General features: G+C 45.6%; 1 protein-coding gene across 2 annotated transcripts in view; it reads left to right on the top strand.

The window, feature by feature from the left end:
• LOC143960161 (dihydrofolate reductase-like) overlaps positions 1-26,947 on the top strand; it is a 75,029-nt gene extending 48,082 nt beyond the window's left edge. For both annotated transcript variants that reach the window (XM_077468474.1, XM_077468475.1), the window contains exons 6-7: positions 5,327-5,442; positions 26,104-26,947. In XM_077468474.1, coding sequence (XP_077324600.1) covers positions 5,327-5,442; positions 26,104-26,197 — 210 coding nt within the window. In that variant the 3' untranslated portion in view covers positions 26,198-26,947. The remainder of the gene's footprint in view (positions 1-5,326; positions 5,443-26,103) is intronic.
• The last annotated feature ends 607 nt before the right edge of the window (positions 26,948-27,554 follow it).

Genomic DNA, 27,554 nt, shown 5'->3' with positions numbered 1-27,554 from the left:
GCCCCGCAGTGACTGGTGGCCCGATCTGTTTCAGATGATGCTGACAAGGACCGATCGGACAGTGAGAATGAGTCCCCATTCGGATCCGTGCAAGAAAACCGCTAGTTGGAGCATTTATCACAACTGTGCATGATAACCTGTAGATTCAGGATACAGCAGGTGCTTCTGCTGCAGTAACGGTCCCTTTGGGGTCCCATAAGCCAGCCCATACACCTAAGTTGTTACCATATCTGACTTATTTCGATAAGTTCATTTGCAGGAATGGGGACGACCGCAGACCTTTTTAGGTCCCAAAACGCATGGCGGTGCGTTACCCCCTTGAGGGGAGCCTTCCTAAATAATGGTCGGCTCATCCGGTCGTGGACCCCCCAGTATCGAGGTTAAATAAAAGTAACCACAATCCCAGTAGAAGAGGTTCCTTTGTTTTAGGACCCCACGGGCAGGAACCGAGGCAGTGGCACGTTCCTTATTTACGGTTGGGGGGTCAGCAATACGACCAGTACTGACCACAGCACTTGTGTCGCAGACACTTACTAAATGGGCAAAACGTTTACACTGCAAAATGGAGAAGCAGCAGCTACTCCCGCCTGCGTGGAACTAGCAGACCAGTAAGTGCACAGTCGTAAGTACGTTTGGAACGTGGCTCTGGATACGTTTCCTCTGCTATCCAGGGTTTCAGTGTCAGCAGTGGTGCTGAGGTAGGTGGCAGATTTGGCTGAAAGGCTGGTCAGCGGACCAGGCATTTGAAAAAGCTTTGACGGATCTACCCTTCCTTGGTGAACGTCTCTTTGGAGCCTCGTTGGATGACATTATTAAGAATGTCACAGGTGGGAAGAGTACCTTGCTCCACAGGCCAGGAAGACTAAGGAGCCACGCTGCAGGCAAAGGCCCTCATTTTCAAAAGAGGCTTTTCCATCTGTCTGGGACTTCGACTTAACTCTCCCAGTCCAACAGGACGAAACTTGGGGGCAAAAGCATCCCTGGAACAGCAAGCCTAACAAGCCTGCAAGAAAAGTGCTACCGCATGAAGGTTTGCCCCCGCCCGTCATACGGGTGGGGGGGTCGCCTTCGGGAGTTTTCAGCCTAGTAGGCCTCTCGGCTATCTCACCAATCTTCTTCTCGGAAGATATACCGTCGTACTTGCAAAGCATACATCTCTATGCGAGGAGAAAGGATGGCATCCCTGCACCTATTCAGTTTCTAGGACCTTGCTGTTTCTATAGCGAGGAGTAGACCAGAAGTTGACTTTAAGCACTATTAAAGGACCAATATCAGCCTTGGCTGTCTTTTTTCAGCGACCCCTGGCGTCTCACTTTCTAGTGAGCACTGTTGTTCAGGGGGTCCGACTTGTAGTTCCTCCAGTGCATCCACCGTTACCCCTGTGGGATCTGGTGAACCTGGTGTTATTGGCGCTTCAGAAACCACCATTTGAGAACATCAGAGGAATTCCCTTGTTGTCTCTTTCTCAGGAAATGGTCTTTCTAGTGGCCATTACATCGGCCAGGAGGGTTTCGGAACCTTGTTCGCAACATTCCTTTTTGCCGAAGGTGGTTTCGGCGTTCCACATCAATGAAGATATTGTGTTACCATATCTGTGTCCTAAACCAACACATCCTAAGAGGTGGATCCTTATTCCCTGGACGTGGTCAGGGCTATAAGGATATATTTGTCTTCCACGGCTCTCCTTCGGGAATTAGATCTCTGTTTGTTTTGGTAGCTGGTCCGAAAAAGAGGTATGGCAATCTAGTCGACCACCGCTTCCAGGTGGATCAGACAGATGTGGTACAGGCCTACTCCTTAAAGGGGCAGGTGCCCTCCTTTCCTGCCATGGTCCATTCCACCAGAACAATGGGGCCTCTTGGGCTTCCGACATCGAGTGTGAGTTGCTCTGGTGTGTAAGGCAGCGATTTAGTCATCTGTTCACACTTTTACCAAATTCTACAGAGTGGATGTAAGCGCATCGTCTGATGCCTGCTTGGCCGCAAGTTTTCCTACAAGAGTGAATGTTAGCGCATCGTCTGCCTGCTTGGCCGCAAGTTTGCGGACGGCCGTGTAATGTTGCAATTCTGCACTACTTTTTCTGTTTTTAAAGAAAATACAGTTACTTTTGAGTATAATGCACTGTTGCATTGTTACCACAAGTTCTGATGCAGTTAGATAAGGTGGTGACTTCCTTGTTAGGGAGCACTTCTGCTTGTGGGTGAAGTTCTGCTATGCTGTTTCCCACCCCTCGTTATGACACTGCTTGGGGATGTCCCAATGGTCAAGAATAAAGGAGCTGTGTCAGTCAGTGAACATAAGAGAAAATTTCATTTTTGTACTCACCTTAAAATCCTTTTCTCTGTAGTTTACTGACTAACACAGCACCCTCCCCTCCTATTGTTTACGTTATACTGCTTGTTGAGGCTGCAGGAAGCAGGCTGGGGGGTTGTTACTGAAGGGACCGCCCCTTGGGCGGAACTAGAAAGTTCTGTTTTTTGTACATGTTAACATGTTCTGCCTAGTCCTCTCCTGAAGGTGGTGTAACAACCCAATGGTCAAGAATAAAGGAGCTGTGTCTGTCAGTGAACTACAGAGAAAAGGATTTTACGGTGAGCACAAAAATCCTATTTTTACCTACTTACCTGAGCCAGATTTGATCCAGTGATGTACAGATCAGATTGGGCAGATTGATAGCAAGCGAGAGCCCTTGGCTTCCACTTCTGTCAATCAAATGTTGTGCCGAGCGAGCGGGGAGTGGGCCGAGCCTCCCGCTCTGTGTTAATAGATGCGGACAGGGTGGAATGTGAGCGAGCACCCACAGGTGCCTCCATGGGAAGCAGCTTTATATGTGCCCCATCCATTTTACCAAAGCAGAGTAAGGTTAGGCAGGGGGAACGACAGGTTCATCATACGTTGGAGAAGCATCTTCTAACTCCAATCAGATAGCTGACGGACGCATGCAGACCACACCATGAAGGATCTGCTTTCATGTCTGGCAAGGTCAGATTGCTGTAGGAAGACAAGGGAACTGGCAAAAATCACCAGGTATTTTTTACTGATTATTCATTCACTTTTAGAGCTCATTCAAGCAAAGCGTTATACAGCACATTTACTTTATTCAATTAATTTTTATAACTTTATTACAATGTCACATTGTAACACCCTGCATTGTGTAAAAATGCAGCATGTCCTACTTTTCAGCGAATCCCACCACAGTGCAGTGGTGTGAACTGAAATAATTTTTTAGGACATAAGCAAATTGCCTTGACTACAGTATGTGTTGGGACTGCGTGACCATTCCTGCCCAGCACAGCACAACACATGTATATTGAGAATGGGCTCTTATGGTTTTCATAGAGTTTAACCCTATGTAAGCTCCAAGACTGAAAAATTACACTCCCGATTAGCTCCTACAGGCAAAACACCCAATAATGTTGAGTATAAGTGGGCTGATAGCTATGAAGATAATCTGTCACTGTGTATTGAATAGGCAAAGTGACAGGTTCATCTTACATTTGCAACTGCATTTCACCATCTCCGTATAGGGAAATCATGACTGTGTGGTGATTCTGTTGTTCTGGGATGACATTATATGATGGGTCCCACTCTCACCGTGCTTGGGTGTCCCAGGGACACGGAGCATCCCCAATCTCAGTAAAGAGCCAATGATGCGGCTCTTTACCCATGTGATCAGCTATATCCAATCACACCGGATCACATGTAAACAAGGAAATGCCGGGTTTTGGCTTTCCTCTCCTCACACTGACAGTGTGTGACTTGAGAAAAGCCAATCAGCGGCATTTACTCACAGGGAAGAGCTGCACAGATAATCAGGGCACTGATTAACAGTGCAGCCCCAACAGTGCCCATCAGTGATGCCAGTCAGTGCCTGCTCATCAGTACCGCCCATCTGTGCTCATTTGTGCTGCATATTAGTGCTCAGTGGCGTAACTAGAACCTTCAGGGCCCCGATGCAAGAAACCATGAAGGGCCCCCCTGAAACCCAGCCAGGGCCCTTCCCTCTGAGTTCGGCGGTGGAACTCCAGGGCGTGGTCACAGGTATGACCTTTGTGAGCCCTGTAGTTCCACCACTGGTATCAGTAGTTTTTATTTTTATTTTTTATTTTTAGGTGCCCCATTGGGGGACTGTCCCTAGCAGGATGGGGTCCCCGTCCCCAGAAGAGATGAGGTCCTTTTCTCCAGGGCAGATGAAGTTACTGTCCCCAGGTGAGAAGGGGTCCCTGTCCCCAGGGGGAGATGGAGGGGGTATGTAATGGTGTGTGGGGGATCGGGTCCTCTCATTCACCATGACCAAGCTGTAGGCCGCGCACTCATCCATGTTGGCCTGGGCTCCATCCATTGTGCTGAACGGGTGATCAGCATATCTCCCAGAAAGACCTATCATCTGTGTATGACGGGGGAGGAGGGGAGCTGGCAGACAAGCCTGCAGTGTCCCCTGGGGAGCCGGCTCTCATAGGGCTGCACTGCATCTGTGCGCTTGCACGGAGCAGGAGAGGGGTACTCTGAGGACCCGGCCGAGGACACAGGTCATGCAGGGAATGCACAACTAAAGAGCAGCCAGTGCGATAGTCAAGCATGGAGCTCTTCTAGTCACCCTCCACCTCCAGCCACCCGTGTTCATGGTGCACTGGTACCCCTAGCTGCCTATGCTGCTGCCGGCCATATGTAGAGGGGGCTGCGTGGGCCCCCTGCATCACAGGGCCCGGTTGCGGTCGCAACTGCTGCACCCCCTATAGTTACGCCCCTGTTAGTGCTTTTCCTCATTATTGCCAACTCATCTGTGCTCCTTCAGTGCTGTCTCATCAGTGCCCATCAGTGCTTCTTCATTAGTGCTTCCTCATCAGTGAAGGAGAAAAAACCTTTTTTTTCAAAACCTTTATTTATTTTATTTTTTTATTTTTTTCGGTCTTTTTTCATCTTTTTTTTCTTACCCAAAAGTAAAAAAAAAACATTGGCGATTGAATACCACAAGAAGGAAGATGTATCTCAAAAAAAATATATAAACATTTTGTTTGGGTATAGCTTTGCATGACCACGCAATTGTCATCAAAAGTGCAACAGCTGTGAAAGCTGAAAATTGGCCTGGGCAGGGATGGGGTAAAAGTGCCCAGTATTGAAATGGTTAAACTACCCAATAGAAGACAGAAGCTTTGTTAATTACTATGAAACTGTATGTGTGTACTAATCTCATTTATCAATTTAGGAATTTGAATGTAGTGTATTCTAAAAATTCTAAAATTCTATTCTAAAAATGCGAAACAGTCAGAATTAGATAAAGACTCATGCTGTGGCCCTCCACCTATAATTTTTTTTCTCTTTGCAGAATATGATGAAGCACCCTGGGTGTAGCCACATCTACTTTACAGACATTATGGCAGACTTTGAATGTGACACCTTCTTCCCAGAGTTTGACAAAGACATCTTTAAGTTAAAGGAAAAGTAAGTTATATTTTAAAATGGCATACATTTTGTTAAAGGGTATATTTAAAAGACACAAATGGAAGCAGTTTGTAGGCAGATGCCTACTAGGGAAGTATGCTACTATTGAGCAAGACTAATGCCGCGTACACACGGGCGGACTGTATGGCGTACTTAGTCCGTCATACAATCCGACGGACAGTCCGTCATACTTTCGACTGAATGGACTTGACCACACACGGATGCACAAACAGTCCGTCGAAAGCTTGCGCGATGACGTGTACAGCACGTACGACGGGACTAGAAATAGGAAGTCCAATACACAGCAAAGCACCCTTCCGCCGTGTAAATCCTTTCTGAGCATGCGCCATTCTTAGTCCGTCGAACTAGCCTACTGACGAGCGGATTGTCCGCTGAAACCAAAGTACGACGGACAGAATTTCGAAAAATCCGAAATACTTAGTACGCCAGACTGCGCGCTGAAAAAGTCCGCTGAAGCCCACACACGAGCGGACTGTCCGCTGAAATGTGTTTCGACGGACTAAGTACGCCATACAGTCCGGCCGTGTGTATGCGTCATAAGCTGCCCAGGTTAGGGAAGGGTTGAACTTTGGGTCTGCCGGTTTACTGGGCTTTTTAGGTTCTGCCCTCCACTCTGGTCTATATATAGAGTGAGTGGGACCACATGGAAAATGAGAGTCTGGATCACAGGGAAAGATGTAGCCTGGACCCAATGTAAATATGTAAATATTCACCAGCACACAATGGATCTTCCATGAACTCCAAACGTTTTTTCAGTGAAGAGAGATCACATCACAAACAGAGGAGCACAGTGTTTTGGAAGCCCTGCTGGACCCCTTTGTCAGGCATGTGATTTTTGTTATTAGATGTAGCCCAGAGCCATGTCCGTCTTCCACCCTAAGAGGATTCTCCAACAATTGACTCTGCCAGTCATGGACTTACACATGAACAGATACACCTGAGCAGACACAGTTTAATTAGTGAGTAGGACCGAGTCTGCATTATGACCTGTACGCGTACAGTAAAGTTTATTAAAGTGGTCAATGCCTGGTCTGAAGTCTTTGAAAGTGGTGCTTGGTGTAACAGAAGAACAGGGCCTGTAAAACACTGATGGGGCACAGAAGGAAAGCCACTGTGAAAGTTCAACTTGGCAGCAGAGTTGGAGCAGGAGAGAAGTTGCCACGGGTAACCATAGACTGGTGGGAGTGTATGGCAGCTGGTCAATAGGGCATGGTACCTGTCGTTGGTGACAAGTCATCTGGTAGCGAGGGAATCTATGTTCTGCCTCCCTCCACAGCGGTTGGTTCCTCCAAAATATCTGGAACTTAACAGGTTATTTGGAGACCTCATGTACCTGGCCACATGGGACAAGAGAGTGGAAGGAGCTAAATTATTGTGCATGAGATGCTAGGTGCCCCAATTCTGTCATTGGGAGTGAGGTGATAGAGATACATAGGACTGATGGAGAAGCCATGGGCTCAGCAGTGTCCCTCCTTAAAGCAACATGCAACAGGTAAGGTGTATAATGACATGGGACGCTAAGCTCACAGAGGAACTCTGTATGTTGCTCATCTCTAATCTGGGGTACGGACATAATTTTGGCTTTCACATGAACATGGCCCCATATGCATTGATGGGCATGCGCACGGGAGGAGAGGTAAATAGACGCAGACAGGATGGCTCGGGAGTGAGCATGCATGGGTGCCCCCATGGAAAGCCGCCATCCATGGGGGCAATTGCCAAAGAGGAGCAGCCTGGAGCCCCAGTGGGGGACTTCAGAAGAAAAGGTTTGGGGCTGCTTTGTGCATAACTATTGCACAAAGTAGGTAAATATACCATGTTTGTTATTTGAATAGTTTCACAGTTGGTAAGGTTGACACTATTCCATCCAGTTTAACCCGTGTATATATATATATATATATATATATATATATATATATATATATATATATAGTGTATGTGTGCGTGTCAATGTCGATAGGCATTTCAAATATCCCTGTATGTTGTGTTCACTAAGATGCACATCCAAGATTCTTAAAACTATCAATACTTCCTGCTGACACCACAGATTGTGTAACAGAGTTACACATCTGTCAGGTGCATGTATGGAGATCAAGATGCTAAGAGGGCTCCTCTTGTGGCTAGGTGCAGCATGCTCCTCAAGTTGGGAACAGGAAGCGCAATGCCCGAAGAAGAGCTCGGCCACTGCTGGATGGATGGAGCAGGCTGAAATGAACTTGCTGTGTTCAGATGAACAGAGAAACCAGGAGCCAGTCCAGAAGTCATGCACAGATATATCAGTCCAAAGAATACACAGGGGCGAGCCAAGGTCAAACACAGGCTGGGTCCAGATACATGCAGAAGGTCAAGCATTGTTTCTCCTTACTTTCTGGAAAGCTCAAGAACATAGGAGTGAAACAGGCTAGACGAGCAGTCTGAATATTTCTGAGGTCCTAGCCAATCCCTGAGGAGGCTTGCTCTGAAGGTTATTGGAAAGACTATAAATAGGATCAGTAAAGCCCCGTACACACGAGCGGACTTTTCAACATCCAAAGTCCGTCAGACCGAGTCCGTCAGACTATCCGATCGTGTGTGGGCTGCAACGGACTTTAGCTTCGCAAAAGTCTGACGGACTTTAGAAATGAAGCATGCTTCAAATTTTCCCGACGGAACTCCGCCGGACCCGGTCCCCTTCGAAAAATCCGCTCGTGTGTATGCTACTCCGACGGACTAAAACCGACGCTAGGGCAGCTATTGGCTACTGGCTATGAACTTCCTTATTCGAGTCGGGTCGTACGTCATCACGTTCGAATCCGTCGGAGTTTAGTGTGATCGTGTGTGGCCAAATCCGTTCGGCCGAAAAGTCTGTCAGAACTCCGGCGGAACTCCGGCGGAACTCCGGCGGAACTCCTTTGGAAGTCTGTCGGACATAAGTCCTCTCGTGTGTACGGGGCTTAAGTGCTATTTTCCAGGCATAGAGGCACCCAGCCTGGAGGATTATTACCCTGCCAGGTTACTTAACTGACCCCTGCCAAGAAACTCAACAAAGTCCCAGCAGACATAAAGCTCAGGGTCTATCTATTCAAAGACATCTCTGAGGCTAAAGAAGAGGAGGGAATCTCACCCAGGGATCAGTGTGGAAAGTCAACTCTGCAAATGTCTTCCTAAGGCAGGAGGAAGGCATCCAGATATTTAATGACTTGTCAGTACAGACCTGAGAGCATAATCTGGGTGACTGTGCTGCTGTTATCCTCTTGATGCAATGACTGAGGTTCACCCGGCTTTGCACACTGCTATTGGTGTCCCAGTGTTGCCCATTCCCAGAGCCATTGCTATGGGACTTTTCTAAGGAGTATCTGTAGAAAAAGAAAGGGCATCCTCTTGCTATTGTTCTACACACTGGAGTACCCCACAGCTCATTAAGCCTTATCCAAGTTTTACTGCAATCAACTTTAAAAAGCAAGCCTTAGACGATTTTTGAGCCAAAAGTGGGGATGCTACTCTGTGCCTGAATACCGTTACACTGTTGAAAAAGAGAACGTGGGACAAGATAGCAGAACGAGCCAAAGGGCCAATGGTACAACCTAAGTTAGCATAATCATAGGCTGTAACAACCAGCCCAATGGTACCAACCAGCCCAAGGTCAACTGAGTCTTTAAGGTCAGTGAAGGCTGCTGACCTTAGCACCTAAACATTACAGCTGTCACGGGTCATGCGACTTGAGGTGCTGGGTCACATTACTTGGAATTGGAACACTGTGGGATATACGTATCACAGCTGACACATAGCTACACATTTACACTGACTTCAGTACCCCTACAATTCACCCTCCTCAATGCCTATAGTTTAGTTGAGGTCTCTTTTCATTTGCATTTTTATAGAATTGTATTGATGTTGTATTTGTGAAGTTCCTTTTGATCTCCCATCTCCTGCTGAGTCCATAGAGTTGATTACACAACTATCACGGTTATATAACAGATGGAATATCCCGTTTCATTAAGCTTACCAGCAGGACCGAGGACCTGCCACAGATACATATAGAGTAATTACTACTCATTGTCTAGCAATTTACTAAAAGAATTAACAGGTTATTATTATGGACATGGAAATCCAATGATAGAAGTGTTTGTTTTTTTGGAAAGAACTGTGTATCTAATGTGTACACATTTTAAAAAGGGAAATTACAGCATGTACATTAAATACATATCTTGAGTTATCATTAATGCCCTGCTCCATCTTTTTATGTGAATTTTTCTTTAATATATGTGGCCTGATACATGGAAAAAAAAAAATCTGAAAAATTAAAAATGCTTTTTGGCAATTCTCACCTCCCCTACAATGCCCATTGCCCATATTTTGTCATGCTTACCAGTTTGTTGCCCACATATTGTCATGTTTGCCCATTTTCTGTATGTGTATTGTATATGATTGCCCATTTGTGGCCCATGTATTGAAATGATTGCCCATTTATTGCTGGCATACTGTAGCAAATAACTGGTTGTTGCCAACATATTATGTGATCACTGTTTAGAAAACAAACTAAATTACTAGAAAATGATCCACTGCAAGCCCCCCATTACTGAACCACTGTACAGTTATCCCCATGTTTTGCCACTACGTACTATGTTCACCACTATTAAAAAATAAAATTTTTCTTTTTTCGACTAATACAAACACTATATATAAATATATATAATGTGTAGCACTAACCCCCGAAGGAGCTGCTGTTTTTGTTGTACTTACCATTACCTCACCTGCTCACTGTGTCCGTCTTAGGGGTCCCGTTGTAGAATGGAATAAAGAATGTTAGCTCCGACACTTAGTCCTTTTTCCAAAGATTTATTTTGCAAGAAACACGAAGTTGTGTAATAGAGGGATAGAGGGTTAAAAGGAGTTCAGGTATCTTGTAATTGCAGGTAGAGGTATTCTCTTGATCCAGAGGAATAAACAGCTTCCACAGGCTGGATCTAGCAGTCACCAGATAGGCCTCTCTCACTGACCTAGCAGCCGGTGAGATGCTTAAACAAAGTCTGTGCTACAGACTTGTGAATTGAAATGAAACCGTTGTGTAGTCCTCTGCCACAGGAAAGCACAACCAGCAACTTGTTAAGAAAATAAAGACTTGTCACACGGTACCAGTTTCCTTCAGCTGATCCGGTGTTCTGGCGTATAGAGTCCGGGCATCACATAGTGTCCACTCCGTACTGCGCATGCGCAGTACGGAGCAGACGAAGCTTCGGAAAATCTCCGAAGCTGAACGACGCCTGCGCCGTGAGTGGAGGTGGTAGCCCCACCATCCAAGCGGACATAGGGTTGTGAATTTTAGAGGGCCCCTCGCGGGCGAGCTTCGCTCGCCACGCTTCGGGCTCAGCCTCGCTGCGCTCGGCTCTTTTTTATTCTAACTCTATGTCCACTTGGATAGTGGGGATAGAACCTGGACTCACGGCGCAGGCGCCGTTCATCCTCGTCAATTTAGGAATCTGTGTTCCTGTGTACTGCGCATGCGCAGTACGCAGGGGACACTATCTGATGGAGGACGCTATTTGACAAGACACCGGCGATACTGTGCAGTAGGTGACCTGGGATGCATCCTCCAACTAAGTCTCCAGGCTCTTCCAGAGATACCAGCCTTGGTGCTCGGTCCTCTCTTGGAAAAATCCTCCCCTGGATCCTCCAGTTGCTTGGCTTCTCCCCGCAGGCGAGACAGCACAGGACCACCCCTGGATCGATAGGCCCCAAGACTTCTGGGCCCACCCTCTCAGTTACAAGGCCTTGAGCCAGCAGGCTCCGAGACATGGAGACAGGCCGCGCACACCTCAGGCCAGGAGGGCCATGAGGTCAGGATAGCGAACCCCAAGAAAGAGACCACTCAAAATGCCGTCAGTACCTTAAGTACCCTTACCCAGAATGCACAGTGGGTGAACCACTCCCACTGGGCTATTTCTGAGTAAAAGGAGTACTCAATACATCCAGCCTGTTGCATTTCTAACACTTACCGGTGGTGACAGCGACACCCACGGTCAAGTGGAAACTAGCACAACCCAGCTGAACTGGTACAGAAACCAGAACTTGGTGTAATTAGTCTGAGCCAAACTGCAGCTTCAGACAACTTAAATTTACAAAGCTACACTAGCATTGGTATTAAAAATACCAGTGCTACACACATATATATATATATATATATATATATATATTATACACACACAGTTGTGAAAAAGTATTTGCCCCCTTTCTGATTTTATTTTTATGCATATTTGTCACACTTAAATGACTCAGATCATCAAACTAATTTTATTATTACACAAAGATAAATACAAAATGCAGTTTTTAAATGATGGTTTCATTAAGGCAAAAAAGCTGCCCAAACCTGCCTGGCTTTATTTAAAAAAATAAATTGCCCCCTAAACCTAATAACTGGTGGTGCCACCCTTGGTGGCAACAACTGCAATCAAGCGTTTGCGATAACTGGCAATTAGGGATGAGCTTCGAGTTTGATTCGAACTCATGTTCGACTCGAATATTGCCTGTTCGCGTGTTCGCTGAACAGCAAACAATTTTGGGTGTTTGCGGCAAATTCGCAAAGCTGCGGAACACCCTGTAAAAGTCTATGGGAGAAATCTAAAATGCTAATTTTAAAGGCTTATATGCAAGTTATTGTCATAAAAAGTGTGTGGGACCGGGGTACTGCCCCAGGGTACATGTATCAATGCAAAAAAAACTTTTAAAAACGGCTGTTTTTTCGGGAGCAGTGATTTTAATAATGCTATAAATAAAGTGAAACAATAAAAGTGTAATATTCCTGGGGGGTGTGTATAGTATGCCTGTAAAGGAGCGTTTTTTTTTCCGTGCTTAGAACTGTCCCTGCACAAATTGTCATTTCTGCAAAAAAAAAAGTAATTTAAAAGCACTCGCGGCTATAATGAATTGTCAGCTCCCCGTAATACAGAAAATGGTCATTGATAAAAAAAAAGCATGGGGTTCCCCCCAAACTCAATTACCAGGCCCTTCAGGTCTGGTATGGATATTAAGAAGAACCCCGCATCAAATTAACTAAAAAATTATGTGGGGTTCCCCCCAAATATCCATACCAGACCCTTCAGGTCTGGTATGGATTTTAAGGGGAACTCCATGCCAAATTAAAAAAAAATGGAGTGGAGTTCCCCCAAAAATCCATACCAGACCCTTTATCCGAGCATGCAACCTGGCAGGCTGCAGGAAAAGAGGGGGGGCGAGAGAGCGCCACCCCCCTCCTGAATCGTACCAGGCCACATGCCCTCAACATTGGGAGGATGCTTTGGGGGTCTGTGACCCCTCAAAGAACCATGTCCCCATGTTGATGGGGACAAGGGCCTCATCCCCACATACCTGGCCGGTGGTTGTGGGGGTCTGAGGGCGGGGGGCTTATCAGAATCTGGAAGCCCCCTTTAACAAGGGAACCCCCAGATCCCGCCCTCCCCATTTGAAATGGTAAGGGGGTACAAAATTACCCCTACCATTTCACAAACAAAGTGTAAATTTTTTTTTTTAAAAACACACACCGTTTTGAAAAGTCCTTTATTAAAAATAAAAAAAAATTAAAAAAGATTCCAGCGGTGGTAATCCACTCTTGCTATCCAGCGATGGGGGATCTCTTCTCCAGGGTCCAGGGATGGGTGATCTGATCTAGCGATGGTCCAGCGCAGCGCATCCATCCTGTCTCCACCGGAGACACTGTGGGAATCCTGGCAGCCTGACACGTCTTAGCTGAGGAGGATGGGGCCTCGCGTAGCCCCTTGAACGCCTACGGAGCACCGCTGGTTCCAAGGACAAAGTACAGGAAGAGGCCATGGAGGAAGAAGAAGAGGAGGGGTGGAGGAGAGAGGTGTGTCACAATCACCAGTATTAGCATTTTGGAGGCGTGGTGGCAGAACAACCTCCAACACTACTGCACCTTGTCCTGCATCCTTCCCAGCTGCCAGAAGAGTCACCCAATGTGCCGTGAAAGATAGGTAACATCCCTGTCCATGCCTGCTGGACCATGAGTCAGCGGTAATATGCACCTTACCGCTGACCGCCCTGTCCAGCGAGGCCAAGACATTGCCTTCCACATGCCAGTAGAGAGCCGGAATCGCCTTCCGTGAGAAAAAGTGGTGTTTGGGAACCTGCCACTGAGGAACCGCACATTGCACAAACTCATGGAAGGGGGCCGAGTCTACCAACTAAAAAGGCAGCAGTTGAAGTGCTAGCAATTTAGACAAGCTAAACCACTGGGCATGTGGATGGCTGGGAGCGAACTTTTTTTGACGGTGTAGCAGCTGGGGCAGAGAAATTTGTCTGGTACAATCGGACGTCACTGTGCCGCTAGCAGATTGCCCGTAAGTACTTGGCTGTGACACACCTAATTCTATACCTTCATTCCTCTCAGTGCAGGTTTCAGAGAGAACTAAAGGTATAGTGGGGTTGGAGATCCCAGCTGATGAGGAGGAGTAAGGAGAGGTCAGCTTTGTTCTTTGGTGTGGGTCTTTTAGATACGCTTGCCAGCGAACTGCATGGCAGGTCTACATATGTCTGGTCAAGCATGTGGTGCCTAAGCGGCTGATGTTTTGGCCACACAAGATACTCTTGAGACATATGTTGCAAATAGTAGTGGTGTGATCTGATGCACTCGTCTCAAAAAAGGGCCGCACCAAAAATCTTTTGGAATAACGTGCAGAGGTAGCGCCCTGCACAGGTGGAGCTCTGCGGTGTGATTCAGTCGGTGTGCTGCCCTTAAGCTGGCCCCTGGAGGGAACCCTGCCTCATTGGAGATGTGCCTCCTCCTCTCTCCTATCAGGCACCCAGGTGGAGTCAGTGACCTCATCATCCCCTCCCTCCTTATCACTGGAGCAAACCTGGCAGTATGCTGCAGCTGGTGGAACATGACTGCCAGATTGCTGTCCTTCTTGGGAATCCCCTCTCTCTGGGCTCATGTTACTGTCTTCCTCTAGCTGGGTATCATCATCAGAGCCTTCAAAACGCTGGGCATCCTCCTGGAGCATATACTCAATACTGTGCTCAAACAGTTCGGGGGACTCCTCAGGAGGACATGGTGGGGCTAATGAAGGAGTGACTGATGCCATTGAGACGAGGGAAGAGGCCGAGTTGGCAGCTGCTTTGCCAGTACCCTGAGCTTGAGTGAGAGAGGATGAGGAGGATGAGGAGGGCTTGGTCATCCACTCTACCAAGTCTTCGGCATGTTGTGGCTCAACACATCCAGCTGCCGAAAATAAGGACAAGAGTGTCCCATGGCCACATGCTGATGAGGATGCACTGCATCCACGACCAGCACTGTTGCCTCTAGACACAGAGCCTGCTTGCCCTCTTTTATTGGCTCATGAATGTCTGCCTCTCCTTGTTGGCCTTCCAGACATACTAATGGCCTGCAGGGAGATGTAGCTGCACAAACCTGGGACGTATATACTGATTGTATTGCAGCTAGCAGAATCAACTGCCTGCCTGTAGTATTATTACTACAAGAACACCAGCAATTGGGGTAACTTTAGGTGCACACTGAGCAGATGACACAGTACGCCGACTGTAATTGCTGCAGCTTCCTGCGGTATAGGATCAGGACAACACCAGCAATTGGGGTAGCTTTAGGTGCACACTGTGCAGATGACACAGTACACCGACTGTAATTACTGCACCTGCCTGCCTGCGGTATAGGATCTGAAGAACACCAGAAATTGGGGTAGCTTTAGGTGCACACTGTGCAGATGACACAATACACCAACTGTAATTACTGGAGCTGCCTGTGGTATAGAACCAGAAGAACACCAACAATTGGGGTAGCTTTAGGTGTACACTGTACAGGTGGCACAATACACAGACTGTAATTGCTGCAGCAGCTGTCTGTGGTATAGGATCAGAAGAACACTAGAAATTGGGGTAGCTTTAGGTGTACACTGTGCAGGTGGCACAATACACTGACTGTAATTGCAACAGCTTCAAAGGAAATTCAGACACTGTCTCTCCGCCTATCTCTCTCTCTCTTAGCCGACACAATACACTACGCAAGGCGGCCTTATATAGTGTGGGGCGTGTACTAAACCCCCTGAGCCATAATTGGCCATAGGCACCCTGCCTGTGGCCAATTATGGCTCTCTCCGCTGAAGGCCGCTGTGCTTGGCCAATCATCAGCCAGCAAAGCACAGCGATGCCGAGAATGTTCCGATTTCGAGAACGGGCGATGTTTGAGTCGAACATGGGTTTGACTCGAACACTCAGCTCACACTCAGCTCATCCCTACTCACTACCCACTACTCTAGACTTGCCTCTGAACTAATGCGCATGCCTGTGCTGCCACCACTGCAGTGACAATTTTCATGTGGTGGCAGGCGATGTGGCAGATGACAAGCTGCATCTGGTGGCAGGCAACATGGCAAGTGACAATCTGCATCTGAAAACAGGCGATGTGGCAAGGAGCAAAAATGCATCTGGTGGCAGGCGACGTGGCAAGGAACAAAACATATTTGGTGGCAGGCAAGTGACAATCTGCATCTGGTGGCATATTCTGTATTATGGGGATTTGAACTATTTTATTGTATTTTACAATGTAATAATATAAATAATGCGCTTTAATCCTCATGACACCATATCAATGGTGCCAGAATGATTGAAGCATTAACACCAGCCATTGCCCCGATAAATTGCCCGCGAAAAGCCACATACACCCCTCTGGGTCTTGGCACAATTTTCTTCCACAATGCTGGTCCCGGTGCCAAAAAAGGTTGGTGACCACTGCCGTAGAGCCAAAAACCACCAGTTCACCCATCTATTAGTCTCCTTCTTTTGGGCCAGCCATTTCAGGGGAGCATGGTCAGTTATTAACTCAAACTGGCACCCTAACAAATAGTACCTTAGCGTATCCATGGCCCACTTTATGGATAAACATTCCTTTTCAATGTCTGCATACTTTTTGAGCTTTCTGCTTTAGGTACACCACAGGGTGTTCTTCTCCATTGTGTACCTGTGACAATACTGCCCCGAAATCTACATCAGACGCATCCATCTGAACCAAAAAGTCTTCGGAGAAATCGGGGGAGTACAGTATTGGCTGTGCACAAAGAGCCTTCTTCAGGACTTGGAAAGATTCCTCTGCTACTGGAGACCATTCGACCATCATGGAGTCTTTCCCTTTCGCAAGGTCTGTATAGTTGAAAAATTTGGGCTAAACCTTCTCTAATAACCCCCAATCCCAACAAAGGCCCTGACCTGCTTCTTGTTTGCAGGATGTGGCCACTCCTGGATGGCTTCTATTTTATTCACTTGAGGTTCAATGACTCCACGGCCAATAGTGTACTCCAAATACCTGGCTTCCTCTAAACTGATGGCACATTTTTTTTGAATCACTGTAAAACCTTCTTTGAAGAGGGAATCAAGGACAGCCTGGACATGGGACATGTGAGACTCCCAGTCAGTGCTATGCACCATTATGTCGTCCAGATATGCTGCTGCATACTGTCAGTGAGGTCTTAGGGTCCTGTCCATGGCCCTCTGAAATGCTGCAGGGGCATTTTGCAACCCAAAAGGCATTTTCTTATACTGAAATTACCCCTCCTGTCTTTTCTTTGGTGCTACCAGTCAAGGGTATTTGCCAATATCCTTTGGTCAAGTCCAAAGTGGTCAGATAGCGAGCTTTGCCAAATCGGTCTATAAGTTTGTCTATGCCCTGGGCATTGGGTTCATCAATGCCCTGGGCATTGGGTACGTGTCAAACTTTGGGACCAGAGCGTACTCAGGCGTTACGGGGGGTACCTCACAGTCAATGCCAGTCTATCTTTTCAGGGCTTTAACAGGTTTATATGGTATATTTGCTCAGACTTCCTTTTACCTGGTTGATACTCTTTGTAATTGACCTCCCCAAATCTTTCAATTACTTCAAAGGGACCCTGCCACTTAACCAGCAACTTGCTTTCCACAGTGGGAACTAACACCAGGACCCTATCACCAGGTGACAAAGCATAGGGACAGGCCCCCCTGTTGTATATTCTCTGTTGAGCTGCTTGGGCCTGCAGTAGGTGTTTTTTTTTTTTACCATAGGCATGATTGCTGCAATCCTGTCCTGCATTAGAGTGATATGCTCAATGTGGGGTGTCTGCTCCCCCTCCCAGGCTTCCTTGGCTATGTCAAAAAGCCCCCGAGGGTGTCTCCCATAAAGCAACTCAAATGGAGAGGACTGGGGTACCTTCCTGATGGCAAACATCAAGTACAGAATCAGGAAGTCCCAGGTCTTCCCCATCCTTGTCAACAACCTTCTTTAACCACTTCAGCCCCGGAAGAATTTACCCCCTTCCTAAATGGGCCATTTTTTGCGATATGGCACTGCGTCGATTTAACTGACAATTGCAATGCTGTACCCAAACAAAATATATGTTATTTTTTCCCCACAAATAGAGCTTTCTTTTGGTGGTATTTGATTACCTCTGCAGTTTTTACTTTTTGTGCTATTTTTTGTACAAAAAAATAGCGACAATTTTGAAAAAAAAAAAACATTATCTTTTACTTTTTGCTATAATAAATATCCTCAAAAATGTTTTTAAAAATCAATTTTTTTCATCAGTTTTGGTCAATATATATTCTTCTATGTATTTTTGGTAATAAAAAAAATTGCAATAAGCATATATTGATTGGTTTGCGCAAAAGTTATAGCGTCTACTAACTATGGAAAAGATTTATGGCATTTTTATTATTATTTTTTTTTTACTAGTAATGGCGGTGGTCTGCGATTTTTATCAGGACTGCAACTTTGTGGCGGACAGATCGGACACTTTTGACAGTTTTGTGGGACCAATGACATTTATACAGCAATTAGTTCTATAAAAATGCACTGATTACTGTGTAAATGTCAGTGGCAGGGAAGGGGTTAATACTAGGGAGCGATCAAGGAGTTAACTGTGTTCCCTCAGTGTGTGTTCTAACTGTAGGGGGAAGGAACTGACTAGAGGAAAAGACAGATCGTTGTTCCTTGCTAGTAGCAACACACAAGCTGTCTCTCTTCTCCTCACAGAACAGGGATTTGTGTGTTTACCTGTTCTGGCTCTCGCGCCCGTGACTGCTGGCCAAGCACATCGGTTCCCTGCAGTGCAGCGCACGCGTGCGCCTGCTGTCCCTGCTTAAAGGCCAACATACAGCTACGACGGCTCGCGGGAACATGGCTACCTGATGCAGTATAATGAAGGCGGCTGGTCGGCAAGCAGTTAACATACTCTTTAATGTTTTATTGAAGCATTCCACCAAGCCATTAGTTTAAGGGTGGTACACGGAGGTACGCAACTGCGTCACCTTAAATAACTTGCACAATTCCCTAGTTACTTGTGACATAAACGGGGTACCCTGGTCTGTAAGGACTTCCTTAGGGATCCCAACACGACTGAACACCATGAACAGCTCTTTGGCAATGTTCTTAGCAGATGCAGTGCATAATGGAACTGCTTCAGGGTAATGGGTAGCATAATCCATGATTACAAGAATATGCTGATGACCCCAGGCAGACTTAGGGAGTGGACCCACAAGGTTTATGGCGATCCTCTCAAAGGGCACTTCAGTAATGGATAAGGGCACTAAAGGACTTCGGAAGTTGGGTACTGGGGCTGACATTTGACACATTGGACAGGATTGACAATGATTCTCCATATCTTTCTGTTTCCCGGGCCAGTAAAACCCGCACAACACACTTTCAGTGTTTTTCTCAACTCCTAAATTACCTCCTAGCAATTGCCCATGGGCACATTCCAACACCACCCATCTGTATGGCTTAGAGACCACCAACTGTTCAACAACTTCATCATTCTTTTTATATACACAATACATAAATCCTCATTGCTGCTGAAATAAATAAAATGGCCTGTCCTCTGGTTCAACAGGTACATCATTAATCACTACTAGATTTTCCCAGGCCCTGGCAAGGGTAGGGTCTTTTCTCTGCTCTGTACCAAAGTTTTCCTTGTTTACATTAAGGTCAAACTGTAACTTAGGCTCAGAGTCAGCAGATGGCTATCTACCTTCACTGGTTGTGGGGACTTACTCAGGCTCCTCCAGTTCTCTTGCCATAACTGAGAAAAGAAAACCCAGGGAACACAGAGAGGAGTTTTGTGAACCCAAATTGTTGGTGCTGGCCAAGAATTCTGGCTCTGTTACTGAGTCAGTTACTGTGACCGAGTTGGGATGATCCCACAGTTCCCAAAACTTATCGAAGTCCCTACCAATGATGGCCTCCTGCACCAAGTGGGGCACAAGTCCGACTGGATGGGTCACTGTACCTAAGTCAGTTTTAAAGTGGCTATAGGATACTCCCCGGTATCCCATGTACACAGATCACAGCAACTTTTTTAGCATGAAAATGCACAGTTTCAACCATCTCAGGTTTAACCAGTCACTAGACTTCGAGAGTCCAGCAAGGCCCAACAGTCATTTGGCACATGTGTTTTCCTACATTTAGTGCTGCAGCACATGAAACAGCAGCAAACATAGACTGCCTTCTAATAGATATGTTACACTGCATGGGTTCATCTGTCAATGGACAGTTTGCTGCAACATGCCCCAGTTCCTGGCAATGAAAACACCCTATGCTGCCCCAGTTTGGTTTGCCGACAGGCAGTGGCTTCCCTTGTTTGGGATGCCAAACTTCAGTCCTGGCACCAAAAATCCTCCCCTTATCTCATTGCCATGCTTACCACCCACTTCCCCTGGAACACTCTTAACGGTTGCCCGGGGAAACCATGGCTTTGGGTGGAAAGTCTGTGCGGCTGTAGGGGTGGTGACCAGGCTCTCTGCAGCAAAGTACCCTTCAACAAGTTCCACCAGGTTGTCTGCTGACTTGGGGTCTCCTTGACTCACCCACTTCTGCAGGGGAATTTGTATGACCACACGCTCCACTATTTGTGGCCCGGAGATGGACTCTGGTTGCCATTTCCGCACCAGGTGAATTAGGTTGAACATCTGCGATCTTGGGGGGCCTCTCATCTTGGAAGAACCTGCTGTGGACCCGCTGTGCTCGAACTGCCAAGGTGACACAGAGTCTTCACCTTTTCATAGTCTCCCGCTTTTGCTGACTTCAGATCATAGTAGGCCTTCTGCAATTCTCCAGAAAGCAAGGGGGTGACCATTCCTGCCCACTGGGTTTTAGGCCAACCTTCCCTATCAGCGGTCTGTTCAAATGTTAGCAGGAAGGCCTCTGGATCATCATCTGCAGTCACCTTAGAAAGAAAAGTGACCCACATGGATGGTTGAGGGCTTGCCTCCAACATCATCAATTTTAGCAGGGGACCACTGTACTAGCATCTCCACAACCTCAGTCTGGGTTTTCCTATCCGCTTTTGCATCAGTGGCTAGCTGTTCAAACAGCCTCTGCGATTGCTCCTGTACAGCACCAATCTGTTGGCACAACGCCTTGGTTTGTTCCTGTGCGATAGCATTGGCTTGCTGTTGTGCAGTGTTGTTTTGCTGTTATACAGTGTTGGCTTGCTGCTGTGCAGCGTTGGATAACACCATTTGTTTCAGGATTTCCTCAATGTTTAGTCGCTCTAGGTAATGGCCTTTGAAGTAGTAACTTACTACAACTGGTCACAGCCTCCACTATATGTATCCTGAGGGACAAGTAGCAGGTACAAAGCTCCCTGGGATGAGCAGTCTTTCAGGCACAGATACCAAATCCAGTGAGGTAGTGACAAACAGTGCAGTGTTTAGTTGTGTGTCTATATGCAGGTGCTGTAAAGTGTTCCAGAAAACAAAATAGGAACAAAAATAGCAAAACAAAAACCTAGCCGTATTTTGGCTCTAACTATACAATATATACAGGTACTAATTACCAGTCTGAGCAAGCCTACAGCTTGTCAGCTTCCACAGATAAAGCTTTTTACCAACCTTTTGCTTTCACAGACCAGTGTTGTCTGCTTTTGCCAGGCCGGGAGCCAAGGCTGTCTGAGCTTAAATTAGCCTGGGGGAAGAGGACCAAGCTGGACCATGCATCAGAGATCCCTGAACGTGTATGAGAGGAGCCTGGGAGACGTATATACCCCGTACAGGACTTTTCCTGGCTCTCTCTGGGATGCTCTGCTACAATATATAGATATACAGTATCTCACAAAAGTGAGTACACCCCTCACATTTTTGTAAATATTTTATTACATCTTTTCATATGGCAACACTGAAGAAATTACACTTTGCTACAATGTAAAGTATTGAGGGTACAACTTGTATAACAGTGTAAACTTGCTGTCCCCTCAAAATAACTCAACACATAGCCATTAATGTCTAAACCGCTGGCAACAAAAGTGAGTACACCCCTAAGTGAAAATGTCCCAATTGGGCCCAAAGTGTCACTATTTTGTGTGGCCACCATTATTTTACAGCACTGCCAAAACCCTCTTGGGCATGGAGTTCACCAGAGCTTCACAGGTTGCCACTGGAGTCCTCTTCCATTCCTGCAGGACGACATAACGAAGCTGGTGGATTTTAGAGATCTTGCGTTCCTCCACTATCATGTACCAGGTGCTGGAGGCCAATGGAGAGGGGGCTTCCTTTGCAGCCAAGTTCCAGACTCCCCTGAAGGAGAGACAGGAGTAGTCGGGCACAAGGTAGCACAAGTTGCCTATGGAGTTGCTTGCAGAAAGCTCAGGAATACTGCCATTGTAATGAACAGAGTCTGCAGGCAGGCAGCACCTGTGAGGTGTGACTGGTCTGTAAAGTCACTGAGCTAATAGAGTAGTCAACACAAGCCAAAATTAGAACCAGGTTTAAAGAAGAGCAGACAAAGTCAGGTGGAAGCCGGGTCAAACAAGAGAAGCAGGCAGAGGGTATACGTGAGACGAGCCAGTGTCAGGGACTGGAGATAGGCAGACAGGTCGGGAACAAGCCGGGTCAGAAACTAGAGATCACAGGTGCAAGGAATCACAGGAACACAGGTAACAAGCTGAGATCAATCAGCAACTTCAAACACTGATGCACTTCCTTATAAAGGCCCATGTGATGTGCTGCTGGAAACACTGAGTCCTAGATCCCTTCTCCTGTTATTCATGCCCTGGCAGAAGCTGGGTTCTAAAGACCTATCCTGGTGTCAGTGCCCTGACATCCACCTTCCGTTTCAGGATGCCCCACAGATCCTCAATGGGGTTTAGGTCTGGAGGCATGGTGTGCCAGTCCATTACCTTTACCCTCAGCTTCTTTAGCAAGGCAATGGTCGTCTTGGAGGTGTGTTTGGAGTCGCTATCATGTTAGAATACTGCTCTATGGCCCATTCTCCAAAGTCTGGGGATCATGATCTGCTTCAGTATGTCACAGTACATGTTGGCATTCATGGTTCTCTCATGCAGCCCCAGACCATGACACTCGCACCACCATGCTTGACTGTAGGCAAGACACTTATCTTTGTACTCCTCACCTGCCGCCACACATGCTTGACACCATCAGAACCAAATAAGTTTATCTTGGTCTCATCAGACCATGGGACATGGTTCCTGCAATCTATGTCCTTCGTCTGCTTGTCTTCAGCAAAGTGTTTGCGGGCTTTCTTGTGCATCATCTTTATAAGAGGCTTCCTTCTGAGATGACAGCAATGCAGACCAATTTGATGCAGTGTGTGGTCTATGGGCTGAGCACTGACAAGCTGATCCCCCACCCCTTCAATCTCTGCAGCAATGCTGGCAGCAATAATATGTCTATTTCCCAAAGACAACCTCTGGATATGATGCTGAGCACCTGCAACTTATTTGGTCGACCATGGCGAGGCCTGTTCTGAGTGGAACCTGTCCTGTTAAACCACTGTGTGGTCTTGGCCACTGTGCCGCAGTTTAGCTTCAGGGTCTTCGCAATCTTCTTATAGCCTAGGCCATCTTTATGTAGAGCAACAATTCTTTTTTTCAAATCCTCAGAGAGTTCTTCGCCATGAGGTGTCATGTTGAACTTCCAGTGACCAGTATGAGAGAGTGAGAGCGATAACACCAAATTTAACACACCTGCTCCCCATTTATACCTGAGACCTTGTAACACTAACGGATCCCATGACACCGGGAAGGGAAAGTGTCAAATTAGGACCAATATGAACATTTTCACTTAGGGGTGTACTCACTTTTGTTGCCAGCAGTTTAGACATTAATGGCTGTATGTTGAATTATTTTGAGGGGACAGCAAATTTACATTGTTATGCAAGCTGTACACTCACTACTTTACATGGTTGCAAAGTGTAATTTCTTCAGTGTTGTCACATGAAAAGACAAAATATTTACAAAAATGTGAGGGATGTACTCACTCTTGTGAGATACTGTGTGTGTGTGTATATACACACACACACTCACAACACTTAAATAAAGGTAATCCTTACTGTCTTGGTTTCTTTTCTGACCATTATTGGTATAAATTTCATGATTGTTATTGATTATTGAAAATAATTTTGACGCATAGACGAAGGGGTGTTAAAAAATGAACTGCCTCAACTGTCAAATATGCTAGATACACGACTGGCAGAGAACAGTCAATATTAACCCTTTCATGACTAGGCCTATTTCTGACATTTGGTGTTTACAAGATAAAATCTGTATTTTTTTTGCTAGAAAATTACTTAGAACCCCCAAACATTATGTATATTTTTTAGCAGAGAATCTAGAGAATAAAATTGCAATATTTTATGTCACACGGTATTTGTGCAGCGGTCTTTTAAACGCAACTTTTTTGGGAAAAATACATTTTCATGAATTTTAAAAAAACAAAAGAGTAAAATTAAGCCATTTTTTTTGTATAATGTGAAATATGATGTTACGCAGAGTAAATAGATACCAAACATGTCATACTTTAAAATTGTGCACACTTGTGGAATGGTGACAAACTATGGTACCTAAAAATCTCCATAGGCAACGTTTAAAAAAAAAAATGGTTACCAAGTTAAAGTTACAGAGGAGGTGCTAGAATTATTGCTCTCGCTCTGACGATCACGGCGATGCCTCACATGTGTGATCTGAACTGTTTACATATGCGAGCATGACTACCGTATGCGTTTTCTTTGCTAAGTGAGCTCATGGGAACGGGGTGCTTTTAGAAAAAAAAATTATTTCATAAATTTTTATTCTGTTACATTGTGTTTTAAAAAAAAAAAAACATTTTGATCACTTTTATTGCTGTCACAAGGAATGTAAACATCCCTTGTGACAGTAATAGGTGATTACAGGTACTCTTTATGGAGGGATCGGGTGTCTAAAAGACCTCCAATCCCTCCTTTGCACTTTAAAGTATTCAGATCGCAGAAAACAGCGATTCTGAATACTGTATATGTTTAAAAAACCAGCCCCACTGTCAGCTAAGTAACTTCCGTGTTTACAGAGAGATGTTTACATTCCTTGTGACAGCAATAAAAGTGATCAACATTTAAAAAACAAAAAACAATTATTATTTTTTTTATTAATTTTAAAATAAATTAAAAAAATAAGAAAAAAAACATTTTTTAAAGCGCCCCTGTCACCGCAAGCTCGCGCAGCAAAGAAAACGCATATGGAAGTCGCACCCGCATATGTAAACGGTGTTCAAATCACACATGTGAGGTATCGCCACGATCATCAGAGCGATAGCAATAATTCTAGCAGACCTCCTCTGTATCTCTAACCTGGTAACTGTAAAAAAAATTGAAAGCGTTGCCTATGGAGATTTTTAGGTACCGTAGATTGTTGTCATTCCACGAGTGCGTGCAATTATAAAGTGTGACATGTTTGGTATCTATTTACTTGGCATAACATCATCTTTCACATTATATAAAAAAATTGGGCTAACTTTACTGTTTCGTTTTTTTTTAATTCATGAAAGTGTCCCTTTTCCCAAAACGTTGCATTTAAAACACAGCTGCACAAATACCACGTGACATAAAATATTGCAACAATCGCCATTTTATTCTCTAGATTCTCTGCTAAAAAATATATATAATGTTTGGGGGATTCTAAGTAATTTTCTAGCAAAAAATACGGATTTTATCTTGTAAACACCAAATGTCAAAAATAGGCTAAGGCCGCGTACACACGGGCGGATTGTCTGCCCAACTAAGTTCGTCAGACAATCCGACAGACAGTCCGTCCAACTTTTGAATGAACGGACTTGACCACACACGATGAACAGACAGTCCGCTGAAAACTTGCGCGATGACATGTACAGCACGTACGACGGGACTAGAAAAACGACGTCCAATACACTGCAATGCAACCTTCGGCCGTGTAAATCCTTTCTGAGCATGCGCCATACTTAGTCCGTCCAACTTGCCTACACACGAGCGGACTGTCCGCTGAAACCAAGTTTGGACGGACAAAACCAAGTTTGGACGGACAAAATTACGGAAATTCCGAAAGACTAAGTCCGTCAGACTGTCCGCTGAAAAAGTTCGCTGAAGCCCACACACGAGCGGATTGTCCGCTGAAACACGGTTCAGCGGACTAAGTTGGGCAGACAATCCGCCCGTGTGTACGCGGCCTTAGTCATGAAAGGGATAATAGTGGGAAGATCTTGTAGGTTGTCATGAGCTGTAAGATATAAGGTGACTTCCAAGGACATGGTCCACCTACGCTTTTAGGAGGACATAACCTTTACAAAAAAATTTGATTTATAGTTCATATTCTCCTCACTCATAATACATGTTATTATTGTGTAATCCTCTATCTTTTTACTTTTCAGTTACCCGGGAGTTCCATCTGAAATTCAGGAAGAAAAAGGAGTCAAATACATCTTTCAAGTTTATGAAAAAGATCAACCAAAGCAAGACCAATAATCCTGTATAGAATAGACCGAAATAGATATGTGATACGTTGTACTGAAATTTATCTGTAATCCAAAATTACCTTGAATATCTAACCTAGAGAACAAAAATGTGATATATTGCATCTTATCAGTCCTTAAAGCAGAAGTTCACCCTAAAGGGGGATTTCCACTTTATGCCCTCTGTCCTCTCCCTTCTTTAGCACATTTGGCACAATCATTTTTTTTCTGGAAGAGCAGGTACATAGTTTTGATAGGTACCCACTCCCATTCTGCTCCGCCTCTCTTTGTTTTTTGAGACACATCCCAGGTCCCAGAAAGCTTCAGGAGAATTCACAAAGCACAGAATGGCTCATTCATGCACATTGGGAAGGTGGCTGTGACTCCACAAGCAGTCACAGACAGCTTCCCACAGTAAACATGATGGTGCTGGGGATCCTAAGACTGGTGAAAAACAGACTCAGGTGAGGACAGCACTGGATCCCTGGACAATCAAGTGTCATTTTATTAACAGTTATCAGCTTCAGTGTTCCCCCTTAAGGTGATAACTGCATTAGTACATTTTCTGGGTGAAAATATAGGAAAAAACTCTGTAAAAAGGAAAACTATTGCAGCCACCATACCTAAGAATTTTTTTAGCTGAAATTGATTACATTTGTGTCTCTGTGTTTAGAACACGTATATGTGTTGATTTAGCAGCCAGATTCTACCTCTTATCTACTACAAAATAAAGACAAAATGTGTTCAGTTGCTATGGAAAACATCCACTTTGCCTACTTCTAGTTTTTTTTTATAATCAACTTTGTTGTTCTGAGGAACTCATCACATTTGGGATTTAAGAATCAGGAGAAAATTATAAGAGATACCACTGCAGACTTGGACGTTCATGGGCTTGACTACTTCAGCAGTCATTGACCTGGAACAAGTATACAATCAGTTAAGTCTAGAATCAGTGCTGGGACAAGGGGTGGGCAGGAGGGTTGGCTGCCCTGAGCGCAATGGCTAAGGGAATAGGGGGGTCGGAGTTTGGCATCTTTGCCCTGGGAGCTGGATGGCCTTGTCCAGACACTGTCTAGAATTCAGACCAGCATACCTGTTAAGAGGTCACTAACTCACTATTTTGAATCAATGATGAGGATGACAGCCCTGGATACTGATAACCAAGCTTGCAATTGCATCTTTCAATATCTCTGCTCTGGCAAATACATGCTCACTCAATCAGCTAAAGACAAGACATTTGAGCCACTTCCACCCTGTAGGGTGAGACCAAACACTGGTGCCTTATATAGCCAGAGGGTAACGCCAGCATTCAAAGTCTCCTCTGCAGTTTCCTGCCTCACCTCCCCACATCCATCCTGCTCATTGGACTA

The sequence above is a fragment of the Lithobates pipiens genome, unplaced genomic scaffold (genome assembly GCF_037356315.1).
Source record: "Lithobates pipiens isolate NorthernLeopardFrog02 unplaced genomic scaffold, aLitPip1_a1.2 Scaffold_8, whole genome shotgun sequence".
Classification (NCBI taxonomy): Eukaryota; Metazoa; Chordata; class Amphibia; order Anura; family Ranidae; genus Lithobates; species Lithobates pipiens.
Note: the sequence above shows the minus strand (reverse complement) of the source record. Positions and strands in the feature narration are given on the sequence as shown.